Below are 13,870 nucleotides of genomic sequence, written 5' to 3' on the forward strand. Positions count from 1 at the left end.
TAATGTTTTTTGATCTCATGTAATGGGCAATTCTTGTGGCTGTCAATCATGTTCACACCCACCACCACGCCTCGTCTCAACTGTCAATCATCCACCATCTACAAACCCTGATAAACTCTATAGGCTACATTGTCCTTCTTAATAACTCTGTGACTGTGTGGACATTAAAGCAGCTGTCAGATGTGCGGCGCCAAGGTAAATTGCGTATCCCCCAAAAATTTTTAGCACCAGCTGCCACTGATACTCAGTTGAAAATGTACAGTCAACACAAGGCCGAATTCCAATAACAAACTTAAAACAATGATCCAGTGTTGCGCTGTTCAAAACAAAGTCACATCAATTGCGCTTCACATCTATAACAATATGTGTTCTTGTTATGTTTGTTTTTGGAAGGCCTTTCACTGGAATCTAAGATACAGAAGAACTTCACCTTCGGAAATTCAGCTTTCCTGTACAGCGTCTCATCTTGTGTGGCGGCCGAGAAGCCTGATCTGGATGAATTCCTGGAGTGGTTGGGTTCCCCTGCTGGGCTCCTGCAACTTGGGGTCTCCTTTGGAGAGTCTGGCCGTTTGGATTCATCTTCATCTGAGGTCAGGCCGGGGTCGCTGATATTGCCTGTCATCTCCTCTAGTCTCTGCCTTAGCTGTTGCTCCTCCAGCTTTGCCTCCTCCCATTTGGGAGGAGGAATGCTGCTGGCTGGGTTCTGGGGAGCCTGGTGGTCCCGTTCAGCCTGTGGGACAAGAATGCATCAGACAAGATCAGATGGATTTTATCAATAGCCTCCATGGAGAAATAAGGTCATTGCAGCAGGAAATTATTAGAAGATAAGAATAACACAAGTAGGGAGTATTGAAGACAGTAATACAACATATGGTCACATCATGTGCTTCTGAAATAGTTTGAGGCTCTTTTAGTCAAGAGATTGGGAGCTTAATAAGTGTGTAACTATAGGGTGGAGGAAGAAAAACTCTTACATAAATATAAAGGATGCAGAGTATGAGCGATAACATAGTATCTGTCTTTCCTTTTGACATTAAATGAAAGAGAGATTCATGCAGATATCATCTGGGTGCATCGCATGCCCTCATATCACATTATAACACAACCTCATATCACATTATAGCACATGTGCTCTATGCAAATTGATGTAACTTGTGGTTTGCCACAAAAGAAGAGGCGAAGCATGTTTCACTGATACATTGGCTTCATTGGAAAGCCAATAGCCATTAATTACAGACAAGTTCAAAGTCCTATCCTTGTTTATGGCGTGCTGGGTTTTTTTTTGGGCTGGCTCATTGTTGTCATGATACTGTTTCATATCTCACATCTCAATTAAAAACAGACTCCAAAACCACATGAGACAATGCCGGAGATGAGAACTGTGTGTGTATGGGTGATGGCATGCCTCTTTTCATTATTTGAACACTTCCATGTAGTCTGTTTTTGCAATAAATTTACAGAGAAGATTAAAAAGACACCCTCAGATTGTTAGTATAGACATCTGATAAATTCCTAACCAGCTAGATAGCTAATGGCTAAAAGGGTATTACAATTACAAATACTTTCACATCTGGAAGCTGAACAGTTTAACCAAAATCTTGCAGGGCTGTCCAGCGGTTGGCGGTTATGTACATTGCTCATGGGGAAGTCGTGTGTAGCTACTAAGGGAGGAGAGAGTGAGTTTTATTCACCTCAAGTTTTACCCAGCCAGGATGCAAATTTGGGTTTGAGGGATAATAACTGACAGATGGAGTTGGTGACCATAATGGGGAATGGTGGAAATTTACCTGTTCAGCTGGAGAAGCGACCTGTTCCAAGCGATTTAAGAGCATTTCAATGGCTGACATTCGTCTGTGTAGTTCAATGATCTGGAATGAGAGAGGAAAAAAGAGGATGCATATGAGAATACAGCAGTCCAGTATATATATATATATATATATATATATATATATATATATATATAACTTTGTTAAAAGAAACACTCAATGATAGAAAAATGTTCAACAAATAAGGAGCAAAAATAATCCAGTGATTCAAGTAAATTCTTATGCCTATATGGATTGATTATGGCATGAAACAGGCTTGTACTGTCTCATAAGGAATTTACTTGAATCGCTGGATTTATATACATAAACACTCAATGGTAGGGATAGTGCTCAACAAATAAGGAGCAAAATAATCCAGTGAGTCTAGTAAATTCTGTATGAGACAGTACAAGCCTGTTTCATGCCATAAGCAATCATCAGCTGTCGATAAAGCTACTCGGGAAAGAACATACTATTTAATGCCTCATCAAACACATCACGTGTACAATGTCCAATGGGGAAGGGAGAGGTGCCTACATTCAAAAATTCAAAAACACGTGATAGCTAATGGTCCAGTGGGGGGGGGGGTGGTATTTGTCTATTGTCATGATTTGTTTAATTTATAATTACAAAATAGGTGCTTATATCTGTGTCTGTAACTGCTGGCCAGTTCATTCCTGTTATTCAGTGTGGACATTTCTGGTTTGCAAATGATAAAATGTTTTTCAGTTAGAAATAGATTGCACATTTTACTGCTGGTTGAATATGCTTTGTTGTTTGAGAGGATTTTCCAGGTGGTTGAATAATTAATGTTTCTGACCGGCAATGACCAAATATAATGGCTTAAAGATGTTACATTCTTTAAACGGTTGTTTCTAAAGCTACACGTGTGCATTAAACCTCTTTTTGAATGTTCTGTTAGACCGACGTATGTCTCTATTTTGCCGTTGTCATTTCTTGTCACCGTAGCTTGGTAGGTAACTCCCTTTGTCTGGAATTTTCTTTCGAGGAGGCATGAGTTGTTCACATGGCAGTTGCAGTTGCAGTTGGGGGAGTCCGACTGTGATGAAAGTGTCATTGATTTGTTCATGATTCTTATGTTGTGGGACGATATTATTTGTTGAATGTTAGGTATGCAGCAGTAACTAATTTTGATGGTGTTCCTACTGAATACCCTCCTCAGCTGATGGTCCGGGGTAAAGCACTTATCCAAAAGTTAAAAAAACTGCTTACCCATGTTTGTGGCCATGGTAGCAGAAAACAAAACATCACCTGGTACAACCCACCCTACAGTGATACCGTGGCCACAAACATGGGTAAGCAGTTTTTTGAACTTTTGGATAAGTGCTTTACCCCGGACCATCAGCTGAGGAATATATTCAATAGGAACACCATCAAAATTAGTTACAGCTGCATGGCTAACATTCAACAAACAATATCGTCCCACAACACAAGGATCATGAACACATGATCGCTAGCTAATACACAGCTAAATGTTGCAGATGATTTCTTTTTCAAATAAGCGTTGCCTTCAGTTTATTTAGCCATCTGATGAACTTTATGTTCCATTTCACATTACTCCAACTGATTTCCTTGTTTGGATCTTGATGCGTTGAACTCTGAGCCAAATCATGTCATCCACCAAATTTAATTTCACCATAATTGAGAGGTTCCTCTGGAGAAGGGATTCAGCAAAGTCATAACATATGTCCATTTCATTTAAAATGTTGAAAGGAATCGGCAAGAAAGTACCTTAATCTTTGGAGAGATTGTATTTCAGACTATTTAATGTAATCATTTACTTATTATTGTCTATAGCTTATTATTTTGTTATGTGTGATGGGCACACACGGGGTCTCGGTAATTTGTCCACCATGTTTTGTTTTGTTTTGGTTTTTTTTGTATCCTATTCGCTTTGTCCGAGTGCCGTCCAGCTGTGAGACAGATCTGATGTAATGAAAAGCTAATCTGGGAATCGGCACAGGGTGAGCTGAACAAGATAAATACAACCTTTTTGATAGCGTGATGAGCTCCCATCAAGATGTGCAATTACTTCCCTTGTTTATAGCTACAGAGCAAATGTTTGATTTGGAAAGTCTGAGTTGTACCTAAATAATTTTGCGTGGATAAAATTTGGAGTCGCGCAGTAGAAGCTGGTGATGAGATAGAAGAGGGCTCTTAATTTAGAAAAGTAGTCTGTGCACAAGCTGAGCTGACAGCACTCACACTGTGTTTTGCTCATGTTATCATGAATAAAACCCAATCGCAACATGTTATGTGATGATCTGGGCTGTCCAGGGGCTTAGTGATGTCATAGGCACTGACACGACCGGTGCATGATCTGTCTGACATCACATCTAATCTGATATCACACATGATCTGTTTCCCGTCCATCTCTCAGCATGTCAAGCTGATTGGCTCACTCATATCACATTATATTTACACATGTGTTGAGGACAGGTGAACCCCCCCCCCCAATTTTGACCTACGAGAATTTTCAAGTCTTTAATTTTCTTTGGTTTTGATGGTTAGATGCAATGTGTCTTGGCCTAAACACTCAAGCAACATTTTTTTTTATTCTCACCCCATTGTATTTGGCCAATTACCCCACTCTTCCAAGCCGTCTCGGTCGCTGCTCCACCCCCTCTGTCGATCCGGGGAGGGCTGCAGACTACCACGTCTCCTCTGATACATGTGGAGTCACCAGCCGCTTCTTTTTACCTGACAGTGAGGAGTTTCACCAGGGGGGTGTAGCGCATGGGAGGGTCACACTACCCCCCCTCCCCCAAACAAGTGCCACGACCAACCAGAGGAGGCACTAGTGCTGCGACCAGGACACATACTCACATCAGGCTTCACACCCGCAGACATGGCCAATTGTGTCTGTAGGGATGCCTAACCAAGCCGGAGGTAACACGGGGATTTGAACCGACGATCCCTGTGTTGGTAGGCAACAGAATAGACTGCTACACTACCTGGACACCCATACTCAAGCACATTCAGTGAAAATACAGTAGGCTCTAATTTCTCCATGGCACTGGGCGATGACTGGGTGATGTTGTGTTGCTGTAAAGCCCCTTGAGGTAAATTTGTAATTTGTGATATTGGGCTATACAAATAAAATTGGCTTGACTTGACTGAAAGTTGCACATAATGTGTCATATCTAGCTCCTACATATGACATGTGTTTATGAGCTAGTGGGTGCATAAGTGTGTTTTTATGCTCATGCATATGCTTCTTGAGACCTGTGATGTTGAGGCTACTGAGGTGAGGCTCTCCTGGGAAGCGTGGTTTCGTAGGCGCTGGTGAGAACGATACAGCGTATAGGGATGGCAACCATACTCCTCCTCCTCAGAGTCTTCTGGACCCGGCAGGTAGCCGCCGCTGTGGTGGGGCCCCCCGGCACTGCTGCTGCCACATGAGGAGTAGCTGAGTCGAGATGAGGAGTGGGTCTGTGAGGCTCGGCTCTCAGGGTATGCTATGTCGTCTGGGAAGACATCAGGGAAAGACTTAAATCAAACTTATTTCTACACATGTACTTTTCTGTAAAAAAAAGAAAAGAAAAACAATGTTTGACTTCCCACTATCACTCCGTTTCTGTTGCACTGATTTGTCATTTTTCTGTTACCGTGGCGTGGAGCCGAACCCAGGCTCATCCTGTGGTAGGGGTGGAGTCGTACTTCATTGTTGAAATCGGGCTCCTGCTCCTTGTGTCTCTCCTCGTGAACCTGCCAAAATATGGGAGCCATGTCAACCTCAACCACCATCAAGTCCCTTTCACCCCCCCCCCTCCCCATGTAGTCATTGTAACTGGGTGCCTGGCAAAGTTTGACTGAGGTACGGATGGGAAGGATGGGTTGGGTGTTAAGAGTCGAGCGAATCCTCATGTCATCTCTCAGTGATGGTTATTTCATGTCTGACCCGTGGGGTCTGATGCAGCTACCCTTTGGCTTGTTTCCACTACATTGATTTTCATACATTGATTTAAAGAGGTACAAGGATGAGGGGGGGGGGTTCTTCTCTCATGACCCTGACACCCATGGTGGATGCCATTATTGTTGTTTTTGGAAATCATTGTTATGGTTTTCTTTCTTTTTTTTGTTTTCGTCATTTTATTGTTTGTTTTTTATTGCTTTTGTTTTTTATTGAGTCACTCTGAGATAGCTATTGAGAATGACATACTCTGATGTGTGAAGAACGAAGCTTATTATTTAGGTTTATTAATTGAGCATTAGAGAGGGGGATGGAAATTATAAGTAGTAACTTCCTCCTGCTCCTTTTCGAACATACAATATTTGCTGGATTCTCTATTGAAAATTCTTTTGTTGAATTCTGGTTTTATTTTGATTATTTGTTGTTTTTTTAATTTTTTATTTATGCTTGGTCATATTTTTTTCTTTTATTTTGCATGTTCGAAATGAAGACATTTGATTTGATCTGATTTTGATGTGAATATGTGCATCACCGGGGTAAATCTAGTGGACATCAAATAATGAACTATATTCTCACAAGGAGGCAATATTTCATTTGACCCATCCATCCATCCATTCATCCATTATCCATGCTGCTTATCTCAAGTAGGGTCGCGGGATGCTGGAGCCTATCCCAGCAGTCACTGGGCGGCAGATGGGGAGACACCCTGGACAGGCCGCCAGTAATAGTAATACTAATAATAATCCATCCATCCATTATCTGAACCGCTTATCCTGCTCTCAGGGTCACGGGGATGCTGGAGCCTATTCCAGCAGTCATTGAGCGGCAGGCAGGGAAACAGCCTGGACAGACTGCCAGGCCATCACATGGCCGACACACACACACACACACACATTCATACCTAGGGACAATTTAGTATGGCCGATTCACCTGACTTACATGTCTTTGGACTGCGGGAGGAAACTGGAGAACCCCGGAGGAAACCCATGTAGACACGGGGAGAACATGCAAACTCCACACAGAGGATGACCCGGGACGACCCACCAAGGTTGGACTACCCCGGGGCTCAAACCCAGGACCTTCTTGCTGTGAGGTGACTGCGCTAACCACTGTGCCACCATGCTGCCTATAATAATGATAATAATAATAATAATAATAATAGTTAATAGTGACTGGTTAAACAAATGTTAGACTTGGCTTTTTGTGAAAGTTATATGAAAGTGTTTAAAGCCAGCCTAATACCTGCATACTGTGCAAGAGAATGGGGACTTGTTTACTCATATAATATAGAGAAGCAGCTCTCCTCTTACCACTCACAAAATAAACTTTACCAGCCTAGACTTAGTATATATATATATCTTCTTTTTTTTTTTTGGTCTGCAAGTGGAAAGGCAAACTAAGAAGATTAGCCCTAAAATTACATGATTGATAATGAAATGTATAAATATAAGGTGTTGTTGAGGACAGGCCAGTTTGACAGGGGAACAATGGTAATGCATACATACCCCTTTAAGAAAAAAAGAAAAAAAGAAACAGAACGGGAATGCTTGCTAATGACAGGAGTGAGTTTATTACCCAGACTAAAGCATGGTTACAATGAGCGAATGTGTGTCTTGTGTCTGTACGCAGCAGGACATACGGTGGAGTGTCATGCAGTATGGTTTTGTGGTAAACACAGAGGTTAATGGCCCAAGTCAAGTTTGACTGCTTGCAGACCAAACTCGCTTTACTGCGCAGACCCCTGACAACACGCACTCAGTTTGGCATCTGCACAGGACAAGTCCAGCAATGTCAAGGAAATACTTTCATGCATGGGATGAAGTTTGTTTGTAAATGTATGTAATAAATTACTTGGCAACAGAAGTTCACAGAGACGTGAATCCGTAGCCTGGAAACTTGAGGGACGTCAACATAACTTGTCAACTAATAGTGTAGCTAAGGAGATCAAGGTGGTATTTCACTGACAAATTTGAAGTGAATTAAGCTGAAATTGAACACAGGTGCTAAAGGCACAAAATAGCTACATTAAAAAGTGACGAATGCTTCTCATTTACTCCTCTTTAGATAGCTGTTATATTGCAAATGAAATGCGAAATAAGTTCAGTACTTGGATATTAAGTCATATTTTTATGTAGAAATACTTGAATGTAGTCCACGCATAATCTAAGCAAGTAGAATACTACTGAAAAATGGCAACTGGTACAAAGTGCCGTGTGTGTGTGTGTGTGTGTGTGTGTGTGTGTGTGTGTGTGTGTGTGTGTGTGTGTGTGTGTGTGTTTACTAGGGTTATCAATTGATGACAGTGTACTACATTGTTGGCTTGCTGGCGTGAACAATTTTTGGCTGAGCAACAGAGGAAAGTCAGCTAAAGCAAAGACGGAGAGTTCTCCTGGCTGACCTTGTGCAAGTAAGAATTAGTTTGGCCTGTGAACAGGTTGGAACAGGTTGCAGCCTTGTCCGGTTTATACCTGATAGGACTGTCTCCTTGAGTCGGAGGTGTATTCCGAGTCCAGATGAAAATCGTACGGGTGGACAGTAAGTAGCCTTTTGGTCTTTTTCATCTTCACAGAGCACCATCACCGACAAAGAGGAGGGAGAGAGGAGAGAGAGAGAGATGAGCAGAGCAGGGAGAGAAGACGAGGGAGGAGAGAAGAGTAGGATAAAGGCGAGGAGAGCAAAAAAAAAAAAAACAGAAAAAAAACAGAAAACAAAAAGAAGGAAAGGAAAGGAAAAGACTGATGAAACAGCTCCCATCTAAGATATAAAGGCACCAAGAGGCTTAGAGAACACCCAAGCAGTCTCAGAAGTTTTTTTCAGTCTCTTAAGTGTAAATAATTATGTATTATGCATAATATTTCATAAAGCTGCCATTGAATAAGATTGGTACCATTCAGGTCATTAGTACATTGACATGTTTCAGTTCACAGGCATGTTTTTCTTTATCTGGACATCTAAGTACATATGTCGTATTTCTATGCTGATATGTAGTATATCTATGCCCGCATTGTGTCTGTGCACTGTGTTCTGTCTTTGGTGTGTGTATTCTGCCTCTATAACTCGCCTGTGTACTTTTATGATGTTGTGACACTTGAATCTCCCCTTGGTGATCAATGAAGTGTGATCCAACTCAATCCAATCAAAACACAATAATATTGGTCCCTTTAGTTTCACAAAAGGAATTAAAAAAAGATCGCCACTGCCAAAGAGATTATTCCAACTCTATAGATTCATGTGTGAATTAAGTGCTTACCAACGAATATGCATCAAGTCATGGCTTTTGAATTGTCACAGCTACAGAGGAATGTGGCCTACAAATGCACTACACTATATATACCACTAGAGAGCACTGTGTTTAAGTGAAACTACAGCTGAAGCTCCAGGTACCACTCCTTGCGGCTCCCTTGTACTCCTTTTCCCCAAAACAAAGCACCCACAGATCAGTTCCTGTGAGGATGAATAAAGTCTCATTCAATTGTCACACTGCAAGCAATGGGTCAAGCTTAGGGACCACCACAGAGCCCAAGTGCAAATAAACAAAGCGGTATTTCTTGCATTGCACAGTGGTATACCGTAGTAGCTGTGCTTTTATGAGAAATTCCAGTGGACTTGCTACCCCTTTTATGAGCTCAGGACTTTAACCAGAGGCTCTTTCAACTCTGCTCAGGCTCTTTCATGTGTGTTATGATGTATGGCATCCCGGTATTTACCCCTTACACAGTGGGGCCAGCATGGGCTCTGCCACGCCTAGCCTCACTGCTGTCAGGGAATTCCAGTTGTTCAGGAGGGTCAGCCTAGACCAGACACCACACAGGTAAATGATGTGGAAACACCTTAGCTTCTCATTGGCAGAATGAGGGCCTGTCAGCATGACAAAGTGCGGAGCTGACCATGCAAATGTTAAGGGTCAGGATTCGTCCAAAGGGCATGTGCACACTTGAGAACACAGCAGGTATGAATGTATGGCGACTGGGATTTTGCCCTAGAGATTTCAACCCTGCGACAAGATTGGCTGGGGTTTTTCCTCACAACAATGTTATGCCCAAGTGATTAATGACACAGGAAACACATCTAGTGCCGACAATGATCCCAAAAGGTTGAGGTGGAGCAGATATTGCTTATGAGCTAAGATGTTTCAAGGACCCCGTAGTCTCGGCGGCATTTAGTGGTGAGAAGATCCAGGGCTGCTTGAGCTCTGCTGCCCACATGCAACCTGGTATCTGCTTCTTGTTTTGTGAGGCATGTACAACGTGGAATGCATTCTGCCTGCCGCAGAGTTACCAAGTCAAATAAGGTTGCAGCAAAAGAGCTGCAGTACCTCCCTTTGTGTCTTTTACTCGATGCAAAAAAAAAAACAGAGATTGTGTAGTCTGGAATTACTTCAAAACTATCTCTTTGATGCTGAGCAAAGAACCAGGACAAAATGCTCACATGGAAAAAACAACAGCAAACAAATGGAGCACATGTAATGAATGCAGTGAGCTCAGAACCGAGTGGAAGGAGGGGTGTGCAGTACCGCTCTGTCTTGGTGATCATCTGTCACGTACAAGCTGTGCTCCTCATACCCATCTGCTGAGGAAGAAAGACACAACACAGACTGGTGTTAATACAATGCTTGGACTAACACAAGACAACAAATAGTGCCACGCCCTCCCTCACATCTGGGAACAAATCGGTGAAAAAGATGAAGATCCCCTGCTTAGCCTTAACATAGGACTCCTCCTCATCCACGCTCTGGAGCGAAATCTCTCCTTCCAGAATTTTCTCGTTAAAGATTTCCAAACTACTACGGTGGATGGTTCTGAACCCAAGCACCTTTGTTAAGCGCCATCCATAACAAAAGGCACACTGTATGTCTCGCAGCAAATCAAAAGTTTTATGTTGCTATCTGGCATTGCACCGCGCAAGGAGGCGAAGCAGGAGAACACAACGCTCTTCTCAGCCCCCCTTTACGAGTGTGTTTACAAGAAACTTTCCCTTCTATATAACATTCTGTTCCAGAAAACCCCCTCTCTGATTGAATCACGGAGACACGCAGGGTGCGAGAGAGAGGGAATGAACAAGGCTGAGAGTTATTGGGAGAGAGAAAAAGAGAGAAAAAAGGAGGAAGAGACATTTAAGGATGGACGTCACAGCTCAACAGAACAGTGCTAAAGCGCAACGACAAATATATTACATTGTCATGCACGTTAAACGGTTGTGACAAGCTCGTACTATTGTCTACATGCCAACGAGTGTCCCAGTTGCCATTTCTATTGAAAACATGGTTTTATGCTTTTTTACCACATCGTTTACACACATCCTTCAATTCATATGCAGACACGCTCAGATACACAAAAACAAATGCATGGGAAAACATAAAAGCACACTGTATGCACATGCATAACTACATTATGTGTTATCGATATACTTAATTACCATATGGATATTGAACATGCACACACATACACACGCACACTTTGCAAACACTCAATGACAGTCTAAATGATGCAAATGCCTAGCTGTCAAAACAACATGTCCCCGACTCCTACTGACTAAAACATCCCCTGTTTTTGCTTCATCCACCTCCTAATATGCCAATATATGTGAGCGAGGGGAAGGCAGGCGGGCCGTGAGGGAGCCAGCCTAACCAAAACATTCTGGTAGGCTTCCAAACCGCTGTACCCAGGGCCTGAAATGGCCCCAAAGCTTCAAAGTCAGAGGGGACCATTTTAATGGTTTAATCTACTCATTACAGCAAACTTTCTGTGATTATCTCTAATCTCACATTATCTTCATCCGTCATCATAAATACAGTAAGCGTCTTGATTGCTACAAATTCAACTCCTGGTAAACTTACTGAGGATCATAATTAACATGACTCCAGGACTGATCAAATACTGTTCCAAGAGATCAGAGTGAAACTCAAGTTTTGATGAGTTTATAAATACTGAGGTTTAAATTTCTGGAAACTGGTTAGCAGAGCTGCAGCGTCTTCAGTCTGTATGGCAACAGCAGTGCAGTAGTTTATTGAAAATGACTTCTTACTGTTGGCCGTCTTTAGTTAGATATTGGAAAATACCTGGATCACCCTGCATTGGCAAATGCTTTTAATGGTCTGTTTCAGCCTACTGAGTTAGCTCACTTACGAGTCGTTGCCAAGTGAGACAAATATGAGTTCCAGAAATCACAGAAAGTTGAATCAGTTCACCCGGATTACGTTTATTGAGAGAAACGTTTCATCACTCATCTAAGTGACCTCTTCAGAGGAACTGGTTCAACTCTCTGTGATCTTTCTTACCTGGATTATTGAGCATGCATGAAGACTTCCAGAAAAGTTGGACAATCACTGGAAGTTTTCATAAAAGTCAGTTGAAAACAACACACTGCCTGCACATCCTTGATAGGGAGGAACGCTGGTTTGAACGGGGAGACAAGGAGGCCATCTATGTGAAGAGGGAACGACTATCTGTGAAGCTGGGGGGGGGGGCTAAGAGTACATCTGTCGCCATTTTACAATGCTCAAAGGAAGTTGAATAAGTTCATCTGGATACAACGTTTATTGGCCTACACGTTTAACAGAAACTAGAGTTTCAATGGCCGTGTGTACCATTCCGAGGACTAGGGGATGTTGTAATCACAGCAGTGTAAGATGGCGACAGATGTATAACGACCGAATCCACCGACCGGTTTCATCCTCTGTAGACATTCCCAAATCCTCTGTGAATAGTACACATGGCCATTGAAACTCTAGTTAATGACTGTATTGTTTATAAGGGTGGGGGGATACCTGCAGTCAGTTGAGACTGAAGATGTCACCGAGATGAGTGATGAAACGTTTCTCACAATAAACGTGTCCAGATGAACTGATTCAGCTCTCTGGAACATACTGCATGACAACTTACGTAATAACGTATCTGACTTAATCTCATTGTTCGCTCCACACAATCATCCACTCATCTCAGAAATACAAACACATGCAATTATTGGCAAGTACCATTTGACGTGGGTTTTGCACACAGACGTCTCAACTCACCATGAGTATCAGGCATGCTCTGTGTGTCATACTCATAGGGCTCTGGAAAAGAGAAAAGGAGATGAGATACTGCCTTTCTAATCAGTTCTCTCAGTTCATACAAATCATCCTAGACACTTAAGTGTGTCACCGTAGCCAACTTGTCTTCAGCAATACATAAAAATGGGACGCGAGGATGAATCGTTGAGTCAGAGAAGGCAACTTTTTCCCATGAGCATTACGCACAGCCCATCTACTGACATTTTGTCGCCCTCGTGTAACCGAGGAAACCGTCTGCTCTGTGCACACAAAGGCAGTGTCGAGAGGATGACGCGGTTGGTTACGATCGGTAGAGGGGGACCCAAACGCAGACACAGACAATGGGATTAAGTGATGTAAAAGGAATAAAGGGGAACGAGGATGGCAGGCATGCACAGGACAGACAGACGGACGAGGGAGTGAGCGTGGCTGAGGAAAAGCTTGGGCGTTGGTAAACGAGCAGGCGAGGCAGGCAGACAGGTGGGGGGGGCGGGGGCGGGGGTAGAGATCCTGGAAGCACACGGAGACAGGGTAAATACAGGTAATGCAAGGAAACACGGGGAATAACGCTGAATACGCAGCAGCAGAGTGGCCGAGAGCGAGCGACTGTGGCTGGAGAGGCGGAAGAGACAGACTGTCGTGTTGAGCTGATGGAAGGCAGGTGTGCAGGCTGGGCAGGTAAGGCGAACGAGCTGCAAATCAGGAGGGATCCGCAGCGTGCCGGGGAAGGAGGCCGCGCCCACCGCACATATACACATACTGACAGGGAAAACCGGAGACACCGGGGGAAAGGGCAACGCATGGAAACACAACGGAAACAACTGGAGGCACGGCCAGGGCCGTGACAGACACCCTCGGAGCTTTGGGAGCCCAGCGGACCACAGTCGAATATATACAGTAAAAGAATGTAGAGAGAGTTTGCGTGTGTGTGTGTGTGTGTGTGTGTGTGTGTGTGTGTGTGTGTGTGTGTGTGTGTGTGTGTGTGTGTGTGTGCTCTCAGGCATGTTTAATCTAAGACAAATGGACACATAGATGTCTATTCATGATTGCGTGCTCAACATTTTGAACATAACACACAAGTTAACATGCAGATTTAGAGTC

General features: G+C 43.1%; 1 protein-coding gene across 1 annotated transcript in view; it reads right to left on the reverse strand.

The window, feature by feature from the left end:
* mlphb (melanophilin b) overlaps positions 1–13,870 on the reverse strand; it is a 64,972-nt gene that overhangs the window by 20,531 nt on the left and 30,571 nt on the right. Inside the window, exons 5-11 of the mRNA XM_056289743.1 lie at positions 12,752–12,793; positions 10,253–10,305; positions 8,208–8,300; positions 5,435–5,534; positions 5,052–5,293; positions 1,788–1,868; positions 431–730 (exon numbers count right to left, since the gene is read on the reverse strand). Of these exons, the coding sequence (XP_056145718.1) occupies positions 431–730; positions 1,788–1,868; positions 5,052–5,293; positions 5,435–5,534; positions 8,208–8,300; positions 10,253–10,305; positions 12,752–12,793 (911 nt within the window). The remainder of the gene's footprint in view (positions 1–430; positions 731–1,787; positions 1,869–5,051; positions 5,294–5,434; positions 5,535–8,207; positions 8,301–10,252; positions 10,306–12,751; positions 12,794–13,870) is intronic.

The sequence above is a fragment of the Lampris incognitus genome, chromosome 11, assembly GCF_029633865.1.
Source record: "Lampris incognitus isolate fLamInc1 chromosome 11, fLamInc1.hap2, whole genome shotgun sequence".
Taxonomy (NCBI): Eukaryota; Metazoa; Chordata; class Actinopteri; order Lampriformes; family Lampridae; genus Lampris; species Lampris incognitus.